Here is a 21,434-nt window from a genome sequence, read left to right as displayed (position 1 = left end):
AGAGGAGGCTGGTGGGCTATAGTCCATGGGGTTGCACAGAAGTGGAGATGAGTGAGTGACTAACACTTTATATGTTTTTCTTATTAATGACAATATATGAAAATTAGGTAGTTTAAGGAAAAGATTGACTTGAAATGTGGTAGTCACATAGAGATTATAAAAATAATGTAGAAATAATTGTCATAGAAATTGAGGGTCTGTTTACTAGTGAAGTGGATACCGGGCAGAACTGTGATGTAAGCAAAAAATGTTATCAGAGGCATGCTGTCCTGTCTTGCCTCTTTTGCTGCACTCCCTGGAGGGCAGAGGGTCTGTCTTGGTGCTTTTATAAAGTAAGCAGTAGAAAACAGCATGAAGGTATCAAGTGCCTAAAAGGTGGGGGCTTAGGGGTCCCAGGTTACTGATCACTCTGTACTTTGTTCTATGATCCTGGGCAAGCTGGTTAATCTCTGTGGATGCTTAGTTATCTCATCTGAACATAATACTAACCACTGATTTACATGCAAACTGGATTGGATATGGTCCTTTATTTTATTATTTATAAATGTATTTATTAAAAAAAATTAATCTGTTGTTTGAGCTGATACTGAAACATTTTATTACTGATTTTAGTCATAAATGTGGAGGGAGTCATAAATTCCAGGGAGATAAAAGTATGCAGCATAGGGACATAAATAGCCTTAAGAGCCCTTATCATCAGCTTGAAAAGTGAAAAGTAAAACTGTTAGTTGCTCAGTCATGTCCGACTCTTTGTGACTCTGTGGACTATAGCCCACCAGGCTCCTCTGCCCATGGAATTCTTCAAGCAAGAATAATGGGGTGGTTTTCCATTTCCTTCTCCAGGGGATTTTCATGGCCCAGGGATTGAACCCAGGGCTCCTGCATTGCAGGGAGATTCTTTACCATCTGAGCCATCTGGGAAGCCCCTTTCAACAGCTTATCAGGCTGCAGAGTGACTCACAATGGGCTCTTAAGGCCCTGAGCAGTCCCATGAAATTCTGAGTTAATATGCTTTTGTAAATATCCATGTATTCATTGGGAGCATAGTACTCTGAAGTTAACAAGTAATTCTTTACATATTTTTACTGTGTTCCCTCTTCAGTTCAGTTGCTCAGTGGTGTCTGACTCTTTGCGACCCTATGGACTGCAGCACGCCTAACTTCCCTGTCCATCACCAACTTAGTCTATTTTTGTTTATACTGAGATCTGAGATGTGTAGATTATGCAGCTTTGTATTTATTTTTGTCTTGCTATTAATTTTGTATCAGCAACTCTATGACTGTTGAAGCAAAGCATTAATGTAATTGCTTTGTTTGTCATTTCTTTTTGTTCTAGGCAACGGGCCTCACCATGACCGTTGCTGTACTTACAATGAAAACAACTTGGTGGATGGTGTTTATTGTCTCCCAATAGGACACTGGATCGAGGCCACTGGGCACACCAATGAGATGAAGCACACAACGGACTTCTATTTTAATATTGCAGGCCACCAAGCCATGCATTATTCAAGGTAAAAATAGTGCCATGTTTATAAGCATAGAAGTAGGACAAGAGTAGCATTAGGACAATGGAAGTGGTCACTATGTTAAAAACTGAAGCCTCTCCCTCTGGAGGGTTATATAGGCCTGGGGTACTTTGAGGAGGTAAATTACAGTGAATTACTGTAAGAGCTTTTCTGGTTCTAGACATGAAGAATCCTTTTTATAGAATTTTTTTTTACTAAATACATACTCTGGCATCAACATATTTTGACCAGACACTAGTTAACCAATTTTTGTACTTATATAGTAGGTTAAAAATAAAAACTAGATTAAAAATATCATAAATCAGCTTTTGTATCTTTTATGCTACTGACCAGCAGTGAAACAAAAATTGATGTCTCTTTATAAAATATGATTCAAATAAATATGTATGAAGATCTAGACATAAGACTAGATTGGATGTGGTCATTTGTTTTGTTATTTATTAACAGATTTATTTTTATTTATTTGTCTATTTAATTATTATACTAACAGTATGTGTCATAATACAAATTCGACACTGAAGAGGATACTAAATGGAAAGTAAGGTTCCATACACTTTCCTTTCATTCCCACTCACCAGAAATAATTATTTTAAACTATTTTATTGCTAGTTTTTCTGAAACTTAAATCCAAGAGTTAAATAATATGCACATATTTTATTTATTAATATGTCAATTTAAAAATAGTTTTTGAAAGAAATAATACCAATGAACTTACTTACAACACAGAAAGAGACTCACTGACTTAGAGAACAAACTTATGGTTGCCAGGGGGAAGGATATGGGGAAGTGATAGGGAATTTGAGATGGACATGTACACACTGCCATATCTAAAAATGGATAAGCAACAAGGACCTTTGTATAACACACGGAACTCTGCCTAATGTTATGTGGCAGGCTGGATGGGAGGGGAGTTTGGAGGAGGATGGATACATGTATATGTATGCCTTAGTCCCTTTGCTGTTCACCTGAAACTATCATAACATTGTTAATCAACTATACTCCAATACAAAAAAAAATTTTTTTAATTAAAATATTTCAGAAAAATAGAAAAAAAAATAGCTTTTGACTCCCCGCTATTACATGAGACAAATTTAGCGCACTTATTTTTTCTCCCCTCTTCCAACCCCTACCAGGTTCATTAAAAAAATTCTTTTGTTATTTAACATCATAAAAATTCTATTTCTTGACCCATAAATTTTTGACTGTGCCCCTTGATTTTCTAATGTGTGAGGTCAGAGATTTATTGTCCCTATATTTTCCTCCACATCTACTTTCACCCATTAACTTCTATTTTTCATTATTTTTACATTTTCAAGGGTTATAGAAGTTGGATTTAATTTAGCAAATATAAATGAATCTTTTGTAATTTGATGATTTGAAATTTAAAACCAATATTCAACATTTAAAATTCTCTGTATGTATTATTTACTGTAGGACACACAATGTTTGTACCATAGACAAAGATGCATTCTCATGTTCTTAAAAATTGTATTGCTTTGAATGAGAGATATAACTAATATAAACAGGGCTATAAGGGGTAGGAGAGACGGAGAAAACAACTTTATCATAGTGTTAAGAAATGAATATTCTTCTTGGACACACTTTTCTTATAAATTCATGTTAGATGTTGGCTTTGCTAATGGCTTGGATGCACAGCAGGAGGAAAAGAGTTCTGTATGACTTGTGTTTTTATGGTCTGAGCAACTGGATAAATAAGATGAGGAAGATTTAGGAGAAGAACAATTTGGAGTAGGGACTGAGATGAAAATTTTATTTTAGACATATTGCCTTTGAAATGTAGGCTAGATTGCAGAAAAGAAATCCATGTGTTGTGTGGAGTTTGATCCCTGTCTCTTTCGTTGTTTGTTTAAAAAGTAACTGCTAACCCTTAATTTTTCATAGTTATTATTTGAAAGAGTAGGTTGTTTATTAGTTTTGGAGTTTCAGGGATAGGTTGGAAATGGAAATATAAACTTGGGGTTATCAATATACAGGTGACATTCAAAGTGATCACTCTAGTTGAGACCATGTAGCAAATAAGTAAAATAAAGAGAAGGAACTGGCAACCCACTCCAGTACTCTTGCCTGGAGAATCCCATGGACATAGGAGCCTGGTGGCCCATGGAATCACAAAGAGTCAGACATGATTGAGCCAATAGATGAGGTGATGAAAATAAAGAAGTTACAAAGAAGAGTCCTCAGATTCACACAATTTAGGAATCAAGGAGAAAAAGAAGATCAAAAGAAAAGAATGAGAAGGAACATCCATTGAGATGTTCTGACACTTAATCAAGATGTGTTAATGGATTCTTTTTCATTTTTGCTGAGTCACATTTTCTGAACCCTTTCATGTGCTGAGACATGTCTTGGGCTCTAGGGATTTTTTCTTCTGCTATTGGATTATTTCTCCTCCTTCCTTGTCTTTGTTCTGTCATTGAAGACACTCTTTAGATGGATGTTAGACCTCATGGACTTGTACTATATTTTTGACTCTTAAAAAATATTTTTCAGCTTCTGGTTTTATTGCTTTACATTTTGGGAGACTTCATTGTTTTTCCAGCTTACCTATTTTTTTTTTTCTCTTAATTTCGGTTCTTAATTTTCATGGGCTCTTCCTTATTCTTTTATTCTCTTTTTGCATATTTGTTTGTTCTAGTTTATGAATGAGTACTTGCTTAAATTACTATGGAGAATTATTTTAAAGTTATCTTCTATTCCTGGAGTGATCTTGTTTCCTCCTAAATCAGTTGTTCTCTATTCATTTTTGATCCTTCTCTCTTTCATTGTTTGCTTAAAAAGTAACTGCTAACCCTTAATTTTTCATAGTCATTATTTGAAACAGTAGGTGAGCATGAATTTCATCTGCCATTACTAGCTTTTATACCTATGAGTGTGTTCACCCAGGCTGTGTGCATTTGGGCAGATCACATCTCAGTGAGTGGAAGAGAAGCAGATAATCAGCCTGGGCCCTCCTACCACCCCTTCTGGAATGAAGAGATGGGAGGATCTGTGTGGGGCACACCTCTCACTCTGAGAACTTTCCCTCCCCAAGTAAACATTTCAATTTTTATTAAAAAATGTTTCCATTTTTAAAGAAGGTATTTCTTCAGTTTCACATATGGTATAATGGCTGTATATGAATATGAAATTGAATATGAAACATAGTTCATGTATTCATTGTTTATGCAAGAAAGGTTACATTAAAAATTTTCTTCAAAGCAGTTTAGTTTCACTAAGTCTCTGTCCTACTGAATTTTCAGGTAATTCAGCCTGTTATCTTCCTCAGGTATAAAAAGAAAAAAATATATAATATATAAAATTATATAATAATATATGTACATAAAATAGACGATAGATACATAATATGTATAGTATGTAGAATATATATATTTACACATGGTGTATTATATATATGTAGTATAACACAGATACAATACCTACATACATATATAAATGAGAAAAAATCTCATGCTTAGAATTTTGGGCCTAACAGTATTCCTTCTATTTATTTATTTCTTTAATAGAGATAACTGGGAACTTGTAAATAAATAGCAATTGTTCATAGTGGATCTGTTGGCATCTCTCTGATTTTAAGAAGTTCCATTAACCTCCAGTGTTTCTCACAGTTCTGTCTCAAAATTATCTTCTTGAAAATCAATTGGGTGGTATGATTTTTAAAAATAAAAATCAATTGGATGTTTTGTTTTTTTAAAAAATATAGATTGATGAGCCCCATCAATTCCTGGAATTTCTTTTCCAACCTCTTCATATGATTCTTTGAGACATAAAAAATGTGAGAACTTCTGTGATTAGTTAAATAAAGACTAATTTAGAATTTAAAAGGGGAAGACTTTTATGTGCTATCAGTTATTTCAGTCTAACTCCCCTTATAAATTTTAGCTACAATTCATCCTCACTTGAAACTGGACAAGATAAAAATGTGAATTCAGTTTATGAGTTGAAAAGACAATAATATATTTCATCGTTAAACTGAAAACATCTAATAGCTATCTACTTACTGTATTCATTTGATGTACAATGCTAAAGTTATTTGTGGATTTGTTTTTATTGCTGAGAGAGATGCATCCATGATAGGTTATATGTTTGAGCATATATAATAATAGAGATAGTCAAACTCACCTAATAATTTATAATCACAAATTATCAGCCTTTAGTTTGGATATGGGAATGGAATTTTGCCTAGTTTTATTTTTATGGTTGGGGTAAAAAAATTGTGAGGTCAGTACCCTTCATAATGATAAGACTGTCAAGAACTGAAGAGTAAAAAAATATCTAATAATTAAATGTTCAGTTCAGTTCAGTTCAGTTCAGTTGCTCAGTAATGTATGACTTTTTATGACCCTATGGACTGCAGCACACCAGGCTTCCCTGTCCATCATCAACTCCCAGAGTTTACTCAAACGCATGTCCATCGAATCAGTGATGCCATCCAACCATCTCATCCTCTGTCATCCCCTCTCCTCCTGCCTTCACTCTTTCCCAGCATCAGGGTCTTTTCCAATAAGTCAGTTCTTTGCATTAGGTGGCCGAAGTACTGGAGCTTCAGCTTCAGCATTAGTCCTTCCAATGAATATTCAGGACTGATTTCCTTTAGAATTGAATGGTATGATTTCCTTGCAGTCCAAGGGACTCTCAAGAGTCTTTTCCAACATCATAGTTCAAAAACATCAATTCTTCGGTGCTCAGCTTTCTTTGTAGTCCAACTCACATCCATATATGACTACTGGAAAAACCATAGCTTTGATTAGATGGACCTTTGCTGGCAAAGTAATATCTCTGCTTTTTAATATGCTATCTAATTTTGTCATAGCTTTTCTTCCAAGGAGCAAGCGTCTTTTAATTTCATGGCAGCAGTCACCATCTGTATTAATTTTGGAGCCCAAGAAAATAAAGTGTGTCACTGTTTCCATTGTTTCCCAGTCTATTTGCCATGAAGTGATGGAACTGGATGCCATGATCTTCATTTTTTGAATGTTGACAAGGAGCAAGCGTCTTTTAATTTCATGGCTGCAGTCACCATCTGTAGTGATTTTGGAGCCCAAGAAAATAAAGTGTGACACTGTTTCCATTGTTTCCTAATCTATTTGCCATGAAGTGATGGGACCAGATGCCATGATCTTCGTTGTTTGAATGTTGAGTTTTAAGCCAGCTTTTTCATTCTCCTCTTTCACTTTTATCAAGAGGAATGTTGTGTAGTGTGACAATTTCATTCACTGAGTAAGAATTGTATGGATTACTCTGCGGAGCCCCTGGGCTCAGTGCTGGACCATTAGAGATGCAGCAACAGTGATCCCTGTTCTCAGGAACTCATCTTCTTGTGGATGACAAACACATAAACAGCTCTAATATTGTAAGATGATTGCTGAAGTGAAGTTGTATTTGCAGCAGAATGAGGGACCGTAATAGAAATCTTTAGTGCAAGGAAATCTTTATCAGTAGAACTGGAAGGGAAATGGGGAGGATTTTTCTTTTCCAGGAGGACATTTGGGGGAGGAAAGTCAAGGTAAAGACAATAGCAAGTACAAAGGTATGGAACTGTGAGAGCAATATTAAGTTGACCCAATCAGGATAATTTTGAGAGTAAAAATAGGTACTTTTGATAATCAGCCTGCATACAGGTATAAACGAGGACTCTTCTGAGAACACCAGAACACAGGGCAACCTAGAGAGCAGATCATGTAGAAGAGAACATCTGATCCCCATAATCAGATCCAGAGAGATAACCTCCAATAGAGGGACTGTGGATGTCCTTTACAGAAATTCACACTCTATGGTGTGACAATGGTTAGGAGGTTTGTGTATACCGTGTAGTTTTAAAAGTCAACCAAGGTGTACATGCACATGTTTCACGAATCTAGTAGATCAATAGGCTTTATTATGAAGAAAAGTCTGCCACGCCCCAAACTCTGTATCACCACTCATTTGGTGTGTCTGTAGAAAACCGCCTTCACATCTTTAAGCTGATTATTTGCTAATTTTAGTTCAGTTCAGTCGCTCAGTCGTGTCCGACTCTTTGCGACCCCATGAACCACAGCAAACCAGGCCTCCCTGTCCATCACCAACTCCTGGAGTCCATCCAAACCCATGTCCATCGAGTCAATGATGCCATCCAACCATCTCATCCTCTGTTGTCCCCTTCTCCTCCTGCCCTCAATCTTTCCCAGCATCAGGGTCTTTTCCAGTGAGTCAGCTCTTCACATCAGGTGGCCAAAGGATTGGAGTTTCAGCTTTAGCATCAGTCCTTCCAATGAACACCCAGGGCTGATCTCCTTTAGGATGGACTGGTTGGATCTCCTTGTGGTCCAAGGAACTCTCAGGAGTCTTCTCCAACACCATACTTCAAAAGCATCAATTCTTTGGCACTCAGCTTTCTTTATAGCCCAACTCTCACATCCATACATGACCACTGGAAAAACCATAGCCTTAACTAGATGGACCTTTGTTGACAAAGGAATGTCTCTGCTTTTTAATATGCTATCTAGGTTGGTCATAACTTTCCTTCCAAGGAGTAAGTGTCTTTTAATTTCATGGCTGCAATCACCATCTGTAGTGATTTTGGAGCCCAAGAAAATAAAGTCAGCCACTGTTTCCACTGTTTTCCCATCTATCTGCCATGAAGTGATGGGACTGGATACCATGATCTTAGTTTTCTGAATGTTGAGCTTTAAGCCAACTTTTTCACTCTCCTCTTTCACTTTCATCAAGAGTCTCTTTAGTTCCTCTTCACTTTCTGCCATACGGGTGGTGTCATCTGCATATCTGAGGTTATTGATATTTCTCCCGGCAATCTTGATTCCAGCTTGTGCTTCCTCCAGCCCAGCATTTCTCATGATGTACTCTGCATGTAAGTTAAATAAGCAGGGTGACAATATACAGCCTTGAAGTACTCCTTTTCCTATTTGGAACCAGTCTGTTGTTCCATGTCCAGTTCAAACTGTTGCTTCCTGACCTGCATACAGGTTTCTCAAGGGGCAGGTCAGGTGGTCTGGGATTCCCATCTCTTTCAGAATTTTCCAGTTTATTGTGATCCACACCATCAAAGGTACCTTCAGATAAATGCTAAATAGTGCTTCCCAGGTGGTACAGTGGTAAAGAATCCCCCTGCCAATGCAGGAGACACAAGAAATGGGGATTCAAATCCTGGGTTGGGAAGATCTCCTGGAGGAGGACATGACATCCCAATGCAGTATTCTTGCCTGGAAAATTCCATGGACAGAGGAGCCTGGTGCTACAGTCCATGGGATTGCAAAGAGTCGGACATGACTGAGTGAGCACACACACAAACAAATGATAAAAAATATGACTATATTACTACTTCTTGATTTTAGTTTTTGTTATTATCTACTGCTTTCACACCATGAAAAATGAAACTGTCACTCTTTTTGCTTCCTGTTCCCCCACAAACCTCAGTGACATCCTTCTCTTGTTCAGTCCTCTCAATATAGTTATACCATCATCCTAATGAGATCAGTATCCATGTTTATTCATATGCCTGTGTAAATGCTATTTAACACCCCTAACTGTTCACATATATCTAAATCTTCTGCAAAGAATGTATTCCTTCCAGCTTTGCTATTGAGTATTGAAGCCATTATGGCTCCTGATCCTTTAGGTTTGAACTGTGTTTTTTTCCCATCTGGAGAAGCTGTCAGAATCTTCATTTTCAGTATTGTGAAATTTAATGATGGAATGTCTTGATGTGGCCATTGTTTTATGCATTTTGCTAAGCTCTCAGTGAGTAGATTTCCTAAATCTGTAAATTCTGAAGTTCCAAATTCTTTTTAGGTAAACTACTTGAATTATTTCTTTGATGACTGATTTCCCTTTCTGAACCTTCTATTATTCAGATACTGGAATCCTAGTCTGAGTCGTTTATATTTTGCTTATCTGCGGGTTTTTTTTTTTTTAAATTTCTGTTCTGACAGATTTTCTTAACTTACTTAATCACCCATCACTAATATTTAGTTTTTTATTTCTGCTATCATCTTTTTGTTTTCCAGAAACTCTTCATTTAATTATCTGTGTTGCCCAGTTCAGAGACTTGTTTAACCTTCCACAGAGAACACAGTTCTACTCTTTATCAGGAGCATGGAGGCAAAGTGTCCCAGCTGAAAAGAGTGGGAAAATGAATCTGAGGGTCTGGCTGTGTCCTAAACAGACTTGCCAGTTCTGTGCTTTTCACTTACATTTGGAAGTACCTGGAAATCCAGTTTCTGAGCCCGTTGGGGATTCTGTAGTTCAATTCCAGTCAGTTCTCAGCTTTCTTTACTGTTGACCTTTGAATTTATTTTTCCTCAGTCTGTTAAATTATTCAGTCATCAATCAATTGCTTTCCAGTTTCCACAATTCTGTTGTTGTCTTTCCTCACGTTATCTCTTTCTTGGGGTTTTATGTGTTTAATTTCTGACAGACTGTCTTTATTCTTGTTGTAAAGGGATTTGGTAAAAGTCAAGTTAGATCTGTGAAATCAATTTTTCTGCAATAAAATTAAAGTTAAATAAAGTATTCAAAATGTCTGACATAAACTTGGTAAAGAGTAGCTCAATAAATATTAAGTACATTCTTCATTTCTAACATTTAGGTTGTATTTTGTCCTCCAAACTAAGTAAGATTCTACCATGCCAGAATGAGATTTTATAAATTGGTATGCACTTCCATATTCATATATTTGGTACCAAACTACATCTCTCTCATTGACAGATTTTTTTTATGCCAAAGAATGAATGTTTGCATTAAAGACAGAGATAACTAACCTAATGAGACTTTAGTGGGAAGGGACTGTGCTATCTGTACCTTGAAATGACTTATTGCCAATTAAACACATTTCAAGAGCCATAAATTAGACTTTATGAGTCACACTTTAAACTCTTATAAAAATGTTATAGTTTAGAAAATGTGTTATAAAAGCACACTTATACTTTGTAGCCTCTTTGGTTTATGAAGAAAAGATATTGGGTAATTTTCAAAAGTCAAAATTATTTTATACACTGTAGAATAATAATTTCACACATTTTGGATACTGTTTTATCTAGCACATTTTCCAAATGAATGGCATTAATTACTTTGGAGAAAGAGTGAGGAATTTGGTGCCAGCCTAGCTCTCTCATTTACTGCAGGGCAACCTTGGGAAAATCCTATAACAGTTCTGAATTTCAGTCTCCTGATTTGCAAAGTGAGCTAGTTGAACTTGATGAATGCCAAAGGCAGTTCTAGAAATAATCAAGGATTACAGTTAAAGACAAAAGCATTATGCAACATTTTGCTGCTATATTGACCTAACAGTGACTGTACTCCATATCAGCTTCTTTGGCTTCAGAGGGAGCCATCAAATGCCTGTAATCTTGTGCTGCTTCTAGGTGACACTTTACTTCATTTTTATAATCCCAGGACCTACATTCATTCCCACTCTTCAGAAATATTTGGAAATATACAACTTTATATATAGTCAGTGAACAATTAATCCTTAATACTTATTCAGTTCAGTTCAGTCACTCAGTTGTGTATGACTCTTTGCAAACCCATGGACTGCAGCACACCAGGCTTCTCTGTCCATCACCAACTCCCGGAGCTTGCTCAAACTCATGTCCACTGAGTTGGTGATGCCATCCAACCATCTCATACTCTGTCGTCCCCTTCTCCTCTGGCCTTCAATCTTTCCTAGCATCAAGGTCTTTTCTAATGAGTCAGTTCTTTGCATCAGGTGGCCAAAGCGTTGGAGTTTCAGCTACAGCATCAGTCCTTCTAATGAATATTCAGGACTTATTTCCTTTAGTCACTCAATGGTGTCCAACTCTTTGATTTCCTTTAGGATTGACTGGTTGGATCTCCTTGCAGTCCAAGGGACTCTCAAGAGTCTTCTCCAACACTATAGTTCTAAAGCATCAGTTCTTCGGTGCTCAGTTTCTTTATGGTCCAATGTTCAAGTCCATATACGACCACTAGAAAAACCATAGCTTTGACTGGATGGACCTTTGTTGGAAAAGTCATTTTCTTCTTTTTAATATGCTTTTATAAGAGGGCATCAGAGGGCAGACACTGAAACCATAATCACAGAAAACTAGTCAATCTAATCACACTAGGACCATAGCCTTGTCTAAATCAAAGAAACTAAGCCATACCCTGTGGGGCCACTCAAGATGGGTGGATCATGGGGGAGAGATCTGACAGACTGTGGTCCACTGGAGAAGGGAATGGCAAACCATTTCAGTATTCTTGTCTTGAGAACCCCATGAACAGTATGAAAAGGCAAAATGATAGGATGCTGAAAGAGGAACTCCCCAGGTCAGTAGTTGCCCAGTATGCTACTAGAGATCAGTGGAGAAATAACTCCAGAAAGAATGAAGGGATGGAGCCAAAACAAAAACAATACCCAGTTGTGGATGTGACTGGTGATAGAAGCAGGGTCTGATGCTGTAAAGAGAAATATTAATATTGCATAGGAACCTGGAATGTTAAGCTCATGAATCAAGGCAAATTGGAAGTGGTCAAACAGGAGATGGCAAGGGTGAACATCGACATTCTAGGAATCAGCAAACTAAAATTGACTGAAATGGGTGAATTTAACTTGGATGACCATTATATCTACTACTGTGGGCAGGAATCCCTTAGAAGAAATGGAGTAGCCATCATGGTCAACAAAAGAGTCCGAAATGCAGTACTTGGATACAATCTCAAAAACAACAGAATGATCTCCGTTCGTTTCCAAGGCAAACCATTCAATATCACAGTAATCCAAGTCTAAGCCCCAACCAGTAACAATGAAGAAGCTGTAGTTGAACGGTTCTTTGAAGACCTACAAGACCTTTTAGAACTAACACTCCAAAAAGATGTTCTTTTCATTATAGGGGACTGGAATGCAAAAGTAGGAAGTCAAGAAACACCTGGAGTAACAGGCAAATTTGGCCTTGGAATACGGAATGAAGCAGGGCAAAGACTAATAGAGTTTTGCCAAGAGAATGCACTGGTCATAGCAAACGACCTCTTCCAACAACACAAGAGAAGACTCTATACATGGACATCATCAGATGGTCAACACCGAAATCAGATTGATTATATACTTTGCAGCCAAAGATGGAGAAGTTCTATACAGTCAATAAAAACAAGACTGGGAGCTGACTGTGGCTCAGATAATGAGTTCCTTATTGCCAAATTCAGACTTAAATTTAAGAAAGTAGGGAAAATGGCTAGACCATTCAGGCATGGCCTAAATCAAATCCCTTATGATTATACAGTGGAAGTAGGAAATAGATTTAAGGGCCTGGATCCGATAGATAGAGTGCCTGATGAACTATGGAATGAGGTTCATGACATTGTACAGGAGACAGGGATCAAGACCATCCCCATGGAAAAGAAATGCCAAAAAGCAAAATGGCTGTCTGGGGAGGCCTTACAAATAGTTGTGAAAAGAAGAGAAACAAAAAGCAAAGGAGAAAAGGAAAGATATAAACATCTGAATGCAGAATTCCAAAGAATAGCAAGAAGAGATAAGAAAGCCTTTCTCAGCGATCAATGCAAAGAAATAGAGGAAAACAACAGAATGGGAAAGACTAGAGATCTCTTCAAGAAAATCAGAGATACCAAGGGAACATTTCATGCAAAGATGGGCTCGATAAAGGACAGAAATGGTATGGACCTAACAGAAGCAGAAGATATTAAGAAGAGGTGGCAAGAATACACAGAAGAACTGTACAAGAAAGATCTTCACAACCCAGATAATCACGATGGTGTGATCACTCACTTAGAGTCAGACATCCTGGAATGTGAAGTCAAGTGGGCCTTAGAAAGCATCACTATGAACAAAGGTAGTGGAGGTGATGGAATTCCAGTTGAGCTATTTCAAATCCTAAAAGATGATGCTGTGAAACTGCTGCATTCAATATGCCAGCAAGTTTGGAAAACTCAGCAGTGGCCACAGGACTGGAAAAGGTCAGTTTTCATTCCAATCCCAAAGAAAGGCAATGACAAAGAATGCTCAAACGACCGCACAATTGCACTCATCTCACACGCTGGTAAAGTAGTCCTCAGAATTCTCCAAGTCAGGCTTCAGCAATGGGTGAACCATGAATTTCCAGATGTTCAAGCTGGTGTTAGAAAAGGCAGAGGAACCAGAGATCAAATTGCCAACATCCGCTGGATCATGGAAAAAGCAAGAGAGTTCCTGAAAACCATCTATTTCTCCTTTATTGACTATGCCAAAGCCTTTGACTGTGTGGATCACAATAAACTGTGGAGAAATCTGGAAGAGATGGGAATACCAGACCACCTGACCTGCCTCTTGAGAAACCTATATGCAGGTCAGGAAGCAGCAGTTAGAACTGGACATGGAACAACAGACTGGTTCCAAATAGGAAAAGGAGTACGTCAAGGCTGTATATTGTCACCCTGCTTATTTAACTTATATGCAGAATACATAATGAGAAACCCTGGGCTGGAAGAAGCACAAGTTGGAATCAAGATTGCCAGGAGAAATATCAGTAACCTCAGATATGCAGATGATACCACCCTTATGGCAGAAAGTGAAGAGGAGCTAAAAAGCCTCTTGATGAAAATGAAAGAGGAGAGTGAAAAAGTTGGCTTAAAGCTCAACATTCAGAAAACGAAGATCATGGCATCTGGTCTCATCACTTCATCGGAAATAGATGGGGAAACAGTGGAAACAGTGTCAGACTTTATTTTGGGGGGCTCCAAAATCACTGCAGATGGTGATTGCAGCCATGAAATTAAAAGACACTTACTCCTTGGAAGGAAAGTTATGACCAACCTAGATAGCATATTCAAAAGTAGAGACATTACTTTGCCAACAAAGGTCCATCTAATCAAGGCTATGGTTTTTCCAGTAGTCATGTATGGATGTGAGAGTTAGACTGTGAAGAAAGCTGAGTGCTAAAGAATTGATGCTTTTGAACTGTAGTGTTGGAGAAGACTCTTGAGAGTCGCTTGGACTGTAAGGAGATCGAACTAGTCCATTCTAAAGGAGATTAGCCCTGGGATATCTTTGGAAGGAATGATGCTGAAGCTGAAACTCCAATACTTTGGCCACCTCATGTGAAGAGTTGTCTCATTAGAAAAGACTCTGATGCTGGGAGGGATTGGGGGCAGGTGGAAGAGGGGACGACAGAGATTGAGATGGCTGGATGGCATCACCTACTCGATGGACGTGAGTTTGCGTGAACTCCGGGAGATGGTGATGGACAGAGAGGGAGGCCTGGCGTGCTGCGATTCATGGGTCGCAAACAGTCGGACATGACTGAGCCAAGGAACTGAACTGAACTGAACAGAATTTAATTACATTGTGCTCCTTCTGTAGTTCACAATCAACACATTTCTCGCCAAAGGAAGAATGTAATTTCAATTGATATTTGCATCTGATTGAATGATTTGAAGTTTTTGTAAACATAAAAGCCAAGATATAATTGATCATCATACTAGGCATAGAATAGAAACATAATCTTCCTTCTTATTGAGTTCTTCTGATTGGGCAATGAATCCATTTATTTGCCCACAAAGGTCTGTATAGTAAAAGCTACAGTTTTTCCAGTAGTCAGGTGCAGATGTGAGGCTTGGATCATAAATAAGGCTGAGCGTCAAAGATTTGGTGCCTTCGAACTGTGGTGCTAGAGAAGATTCTTGAGAGTCCCTTGTACTGCAAGGAGATCATACCAGTCAATCCTAAAAGGAAATCAACCCAGAATATTCATTGCAAGAACTGATGCTGGCGCTCCAATTCTTTGTCCACCTGATGCAAACTTCCAACTCGTTGGAAAAGACCCTGATGCTGGGACAGATTGAAGGCTAAAGGAAAAGAGGGCAGCAGAGGATGAGATGGTTAGATAGTATCACTGGCTCAATAGACCTGAATTTGAGCAAACTCAGGGAGGTAGTGAAGGACAGGGAAGCCTAGCATACTACAGTCCATGGGGTTGCAAAGAGTTGGACACAACTTAGTGACTGAACAACAATAACAGCAACAATTTAATTGAATGTGTGAGATTTCTTCAAAGAGTTCCTTAAAATAAAAAAAAAGAATAAAGAGTTCCTTTTCCTCATATAAATAATGCTGTTTATATTTTATAAGGTCAAATTGATGGATGTCCTGTTTTTCTAATGATTAAAATACATATTTTTATTTATAAAATTTTAAAAATATATTAAATAGATTATATATTTCATGTTATATAGATTATTATATTAGGATGATTTATTTTCAGTATCATATAAAAAATAAGTGATAACTATTAGCACCTTAATGGTAATATGAACTAATTGTAAACCTTCCCTTTAATTCTTTTTTTCTTAGGCGTCATTTAAAATGTGTCTGCTAAAGTTTATGGAGAAGTCAGTTTCTGCTGATAGTGCTGTTGTGGCTTATGTACAAGTATAAAAGGAAGCAGCTGGATTCTGTGCTGCCTTTTTTTATTGTCAGCAACATTGTTATTTAAATTATGATTGAAATGTCTTGTTCAGGAGACTGAGAGAGAAACTTGATTAAAAGAGAGAACTTGATTTTCAGATCTCAGGGTGTGTCTATAGGAATGGTAGTAAGAAAAGGGGACTATTCTATCATATAAGTTAAGCAATTTGGATTCCTAAGTCATTATGTGAGGAAAAACGACAATTTTGCTATAAAAGACAGCAGAGAATCAAGGAAATATATGGTGGGAGAGGGTAATTTGTAAAATGGGTGCTATTACAGAATGCTTGGGTGTTAAAGACAGTGATTCCATAAAGTGGAAACAATTAATGATTTAGAGAAGAAAGGGAAGAATCATGGGGCAAAATATTTTTTGTAAACAAGAGTGATCTGAATACGTGAGAGCAAAGAGTTCACCTGTGGTCTCGGAGGAAGCAGACAATGGGTATGTGTGTAGGTAAGTCAATGAAGTAGTGAGGGCATGTGGATTGCTTCTCTTTTCTCCATGAGATAGGAACCAACGTCATCAGATGAGAGTGAGAAGAGACAGGACTTCTAGGTTTGAGTGAGCAGAATAAGGTCTTCCCAGGTGGTGCAGTGGTAAAGAATCCCCCTGCCAATGCCAGAGATGCAGAAGTTGCGAGTTGGATCCCTGGGTTGGGAAGATCCCCTGGAGGAGGAAATGGCAACCCACTCCAGTATTCTTGCCTGAAAAATGCCGTGGACAGAGAAGCCTGGCTGGCTACAGGCTACGGTCCATGGGGTTGCAAAGAGTTGGACACGACTGGGTAGACATACACTCACGAGCTGGGTAATTAATGGAATGTAAATGTATTGACTCATGAATTTTAATTTTTGCAAGACTCACCCAATTCCAATATTACAGTAGCTATGACAATCAAAGAAGTTATTCCCTCATTTAAAATGAGTACTGAAGACCGAATAGTTTTGATAGTTTTCTGTGTGACTCTACCCAGATCAGAAAGTAGTCTAAGTAATTATGCTACCCATTATGAATGTCCACTTCCAGAAGAACAGTGGTCCTACTTATATTGGAGTCAATGAACACACTGGGGAATGCTCTTTCCTGTTTTCAGAGCGTTGGTATATGTATATTACTTTGCCGGTCATTGATTGTGATCATTTAAATAGATTGAAAATGACTAGTTTCTTAGATCATAGTCTCATCTTTGGCCAAACAGAATGCAAAATCATGAAACCCACGGAGAAGGGATCAATGAAGAAAGAATAGTGAAAATGCGTATGTTACATACTAAATAAGATAATCAGTTTTGCTGTTGAATATTTCTACATCATAAAAACCCTATTATGACTTGTACATTCAAAGATTTTTTTTTGAAAAGTAAGATCTTTATTTTCATGCTTTGATAAGTTGTGAATTGCCTTTTTTGTCCTTCTTTCTTAAAGTTCTTTACATTTTTTGCTTTGAAGGTCCTATAGACTTATTTTTCCTGATAAATAAATCAATGGTAATTAAATATTAATTTAGCATATGTAAATGCTAAGTGTTTCACCAAGTAGTTGATAAATACTCTGAAAAAAACACTGGATGTAGCAACACACACACACACACAAACACAGACCTTAATAACACCTACTTGTTCAGGCTCTCGTTTTATAATGAAAGGATTGTTTTCTGTCCACAGGCTACAGGAAGTGTTTAACAGGACTGCTGGGGCCTTACTCTCAGATTTAGGCTAATGAAAGCAGGGAGTAGGTTTTAGAGGATGTACAGAGGATTCTACTGGGCGAGTAAAACCGCAATAATGCTTTATGTGCTCAGTTGTGCCCGACTCTTTGCAGCCCCATGGACTGTCGCCTGCCAGGCTTCTCTACCCACGGAATTTTCCAGACAAGAATAATGGAGTGGGGTGCCATTTCCTCCTCCAGGGTATCTTTCCAACCCAGGGATCGAACACACATCTCTTTGGTCTCCTGCACTGGCAGACGGGTTCTTTACCACTACACCACCTGGGAAGCCCATAGAAGGACAATAGGAAAGAAATGTATTCCTCCTCTACAAGAGTTTAAAAAGTCTTCCTGGAATTTGCAAAGGGAAAAGTATCTAAACCTAGAAACAAATATTTCTAAACACTGTAGGAAAATGGAGATTCAAAAATTGTATGAAACCCCTAATACACTGGCAAGATTAACACTTGACATTACTTTAATTAAAAATAAAACTACTTTTGGATTTTGAATTTAGATGGCTTTTTATTACTTTAACTTAGAAAAGGCTAAGTAGATTTTCCTACTATTTAGCTTTTTGAAATAGAAATAGCCTTATAAGGCATGTCATCCCTTAGTTGATCTTTTATTGCTTAATTATGAAATGAATTTTAGTGAAAACAACATAGCTTCCATCTGGGATTCAGTGAACTATGCCATCACAAAATAAGTTGAGTTTTAAATGAAAAGAATAGGAAAGGCATCTTCTAGGATTAGACATAAAGTGAAAATGAAAGTGAAAGTCGCTCAGTCATGTCCAACTCTTTGCGACCCCATGGACTATTTTCCAGGCCAGAATCCTGGAGCAGGAAGTCTTTCCCTTTTCCCAGGGATCTCCCCAACCCAGGGATCGAACCCAGGTCTCTTGCATTGCAGGGGGATTCTTTACCAGCTGAGCCACAAGGGAAGCCCAAGAATACTGGAGTGGGCTTCTCCAGCAGATCTTCCCGACCCAGGAATCGCACGCGGATCTCCTGCATTGCAGGCAGATTCTTTACCAACTGAACAATCAGGGAAGCCTTTAGAAATAACAGTAAGGAACAACTAACTCTGACTGAAGCTGTCTCAGAGGTCTAGTAATTGCAAGGAGAAGAAGAAATAATGAGTCTAGGAGCAAAAACCATCTTTTGTGTTGTAAATGGTGAATCCAAACTACAGATATTCATTAAAAATAAGAAGCCCATACATTAAAAAAAATGCTATAAAGTAGTTCAGCGCAGGTCATTTAATGGAGCATATCTATAGATAAAACACAAAATAAAGAGAAGGTGAAGCATAATGCTTAGACAGATGCAGACAGTATTTACTATCCAATTTTGGCTTAACATATTTTTTTCTTGTTGACTTGACCAATTCCTTTAGCTTATTTAAAGATGTTTGTCTCAGGCTGCCCTCTTGCTAATGCAAACAGATTTTCTGGGACAACTGAAATATTAATAGCAAATGTAGCGTGCACATAAAGGTAGCTAGCGTGCTAAGACAAATTAAGGAAACAAAGTTTAACCCAGAAGTTGAAAGACCAAGCATAGACTTATGATATACTAAACTGATGGGAATTTGATAGTGACAGTTTAGGACAAGGTTAAAGAGCAGTCCCCAGAGATGCGTCACCTGAGTGATCTTATGTCTGAGTTCAGCAGATTCTGGGAACAGAGATTGTAAATCTGCTATTTTAAGAGCAAAATGTCTGTCATTTGATGAGAGCATGAAATTGGTCCTTAAAATGAACTTGAAAATCTTCACAAAAGGCTGTTTCCTGTTTCTAAAATTCCAATTAAAATCTGCCCTGTAGCAGCTTCAGATCCCAACTGACCATACAGATTGTTACAAAAATGCTACTTAAATTGAAAGTTAGGTCTCAGATTACGGATCAGGTGGTTAAGAGAAACTAGCACAGAAGGAGAAGGAGCTAATGGAAGAAAAGAAATAAAGAATGTAAATGAGAAGAAAGCATAGAACACTGAAAAAAAATTTCTAGCATTTCCTAAAAAATTGACTAATAAATGTAAGATTCAGATTATTTGACCTGTAGAAGTACAATATTCAATTGCTCCCATTTTTATCTATATGGTTAGGCAAATTTCATGTTGCCACCCTATCAAAGGAGTGTTATAGAGCCTTGGAGAACAAGGATATTTTGAGACTTTAAATACTGTGCATGGCATCCTGCAGATAGGACATAGTCACACTGGATCAGGAAATTATCCCATCCAGCTTCAGATGGCTCCTTTGGCAGCAGGACTGTACCAGTGTCAACTGTTTTCCATGACGATAATGCTGTGTCATCATGTTGACATATCTGGATATAGATCAGGCCCCTTCTCTGATGCCACCTACCCCTTTTCTGGTAATGAGAGTAAAGACTCTGTCCGTTTCACTTACTGTTGTATTCCCAGTTGTCGTGCCTCCATATTGTAACCCATGTAAAAGTTAATTAACGATGAAGCCTATAAGAAGACTATATACTCCTTCAGTGAAGGATATATGCCTGAATTCAGCATCACATCTGTTCACTGCTTTTAAAACAATGCCTTGCACATAACTGAGAGTCATAAGTGTAGAGGATCAATGCATATGTTAGAGGGTCAATTGATCACAAAGCATAGAGGGGAATTTTTAGATCAAGGTAATTGCTTCATGTTCACTGTGCAGAAAAAGAACAGAGCAGATCTAAAATAGCTTATTCTTTGAAAAACATGCTTGCAAGGTTGGCTGTCTTGGTGGTCTCTGGGAATCTAACTAATAAAGAACCCCGCCCCCCCCCCCCCCCCCCCCGCCATTGACCCAAGACTGATTAAAAAAATTTTCCCTAAAAAATAATGGTGGCTCACTACACCCAAACTGCAAAAAGATGTGTTTATACTTAACACCTGCCTTCCTTTTGGGAATCTAGAATTTTGGTACATATTAGGCAGGGCTTCCCAGGTGGCGCTAGTGGTAAAGAACCTGCCTGCCCACACAGGTAACATAAGAGATGTGGGTTTGATCCCTGGCTGGGGAAGATCCCTTGGAGAAGGACATGGCAACCACTCAAGTATTCTTGCTTGGAAAATCCCACGGACAGAGGAGCCTGGTGGGCTACAGTTCATAGGGTCTCCAAGAGTTGGACACAACTGAAGTGACTTAGCATGCCCACAGGCAGAGGATACCTATTTCTCAGCCTCCGGTAAAAACCACTGATGGTGTCTCTAATGAGCTGCCCTGGTAGAAAATTCTTCCTATTTATTTTAACAACTTGTTGCTGGAGGAATTGAGCATGCCCATGCAATTATGCTGTGTGTTTTGGGGGACTCTTGGAAGCTTGCATCTGGTTTCATCCAGCCTTCTCCTATGTACCTTTTGCTGATTTTGCTTTGTATCTTTTTACTGTAATAAAATCTCAGCACAAGTACACTATATGCTGAGTCCTGTGAGATCATCTAGTAAATCAACAAATCTGGAGTGATCTTGAGGAGCCCTGACATACTCACTTTATGGTATTCAGCCTAGGTAATGTGTTTAGCCAGTCCTGGCCAGGATTGTAGGATCTCAGAAGGCCCATCACCGCCAATCAGCAGAGGTGCAGGTAGCCTTTCAGTCTTAGACTGTTATCTGGTCATCCTCATGTGAATTCAAGGTACATGCATACTCAATCTGTGTTAGTAGCCTTTTCTCTCCATCATATTTTAATGTATTCATGAAAAGCATGTGCTCTGAGTTGAACTGCCAGGTATTGAATTCCACTTTAAC

The 21,434-nt window shown here is 38.1% G+C and overlaps 1 protein-coding gene across 4 annotated transcripts in view; it reads left to right on the top strand.

Moving 5' to 3' along the window:
* EPM2A (EPM2A glucan phosphatase, laforin) overlaps positions 1–21,434 on the top strand; it is a 115,492-nt gene that overhangs the window by 54,632 nt on the left and 39,426 nt on the right. For all 4 annotated transcript variants that reach the window (XM_069598636.1, XM_069598637.1, XM_069598638.1 and 1 more), the window contains exon 2: positions 1,336–1,510. In XM_069598636.1, coding sequence (XP_069454737.1) covers positions 1,336–1,510 — 175 coding nt within the window. The remainder of the gene's footprint in view (positions 1–1,335; positions 1,511–21,434) is intronic.

The sequence above is a fragment of the Ovis canadensis genome, chromosome 8, assembly GCF_042477335.2.
Source record: "Ovis canadensis isolate MfBH-ARS-UI-01 breed Bighorn chromosome 8, ARS-UI_OviCan_v2, whole genome shotgun sequence".
Lineage (NCBI taxonomy): Eukaryota > Metazoa > Chordata > Mammalia > Artiodactyla > Bovidae > Ovis > Ovis canadensis.
The sequence above is the reverse complement of the archived record's forward strand: the minus strand, read 5'-3'. Positions and strand labels throughout refer to the sequence as shown.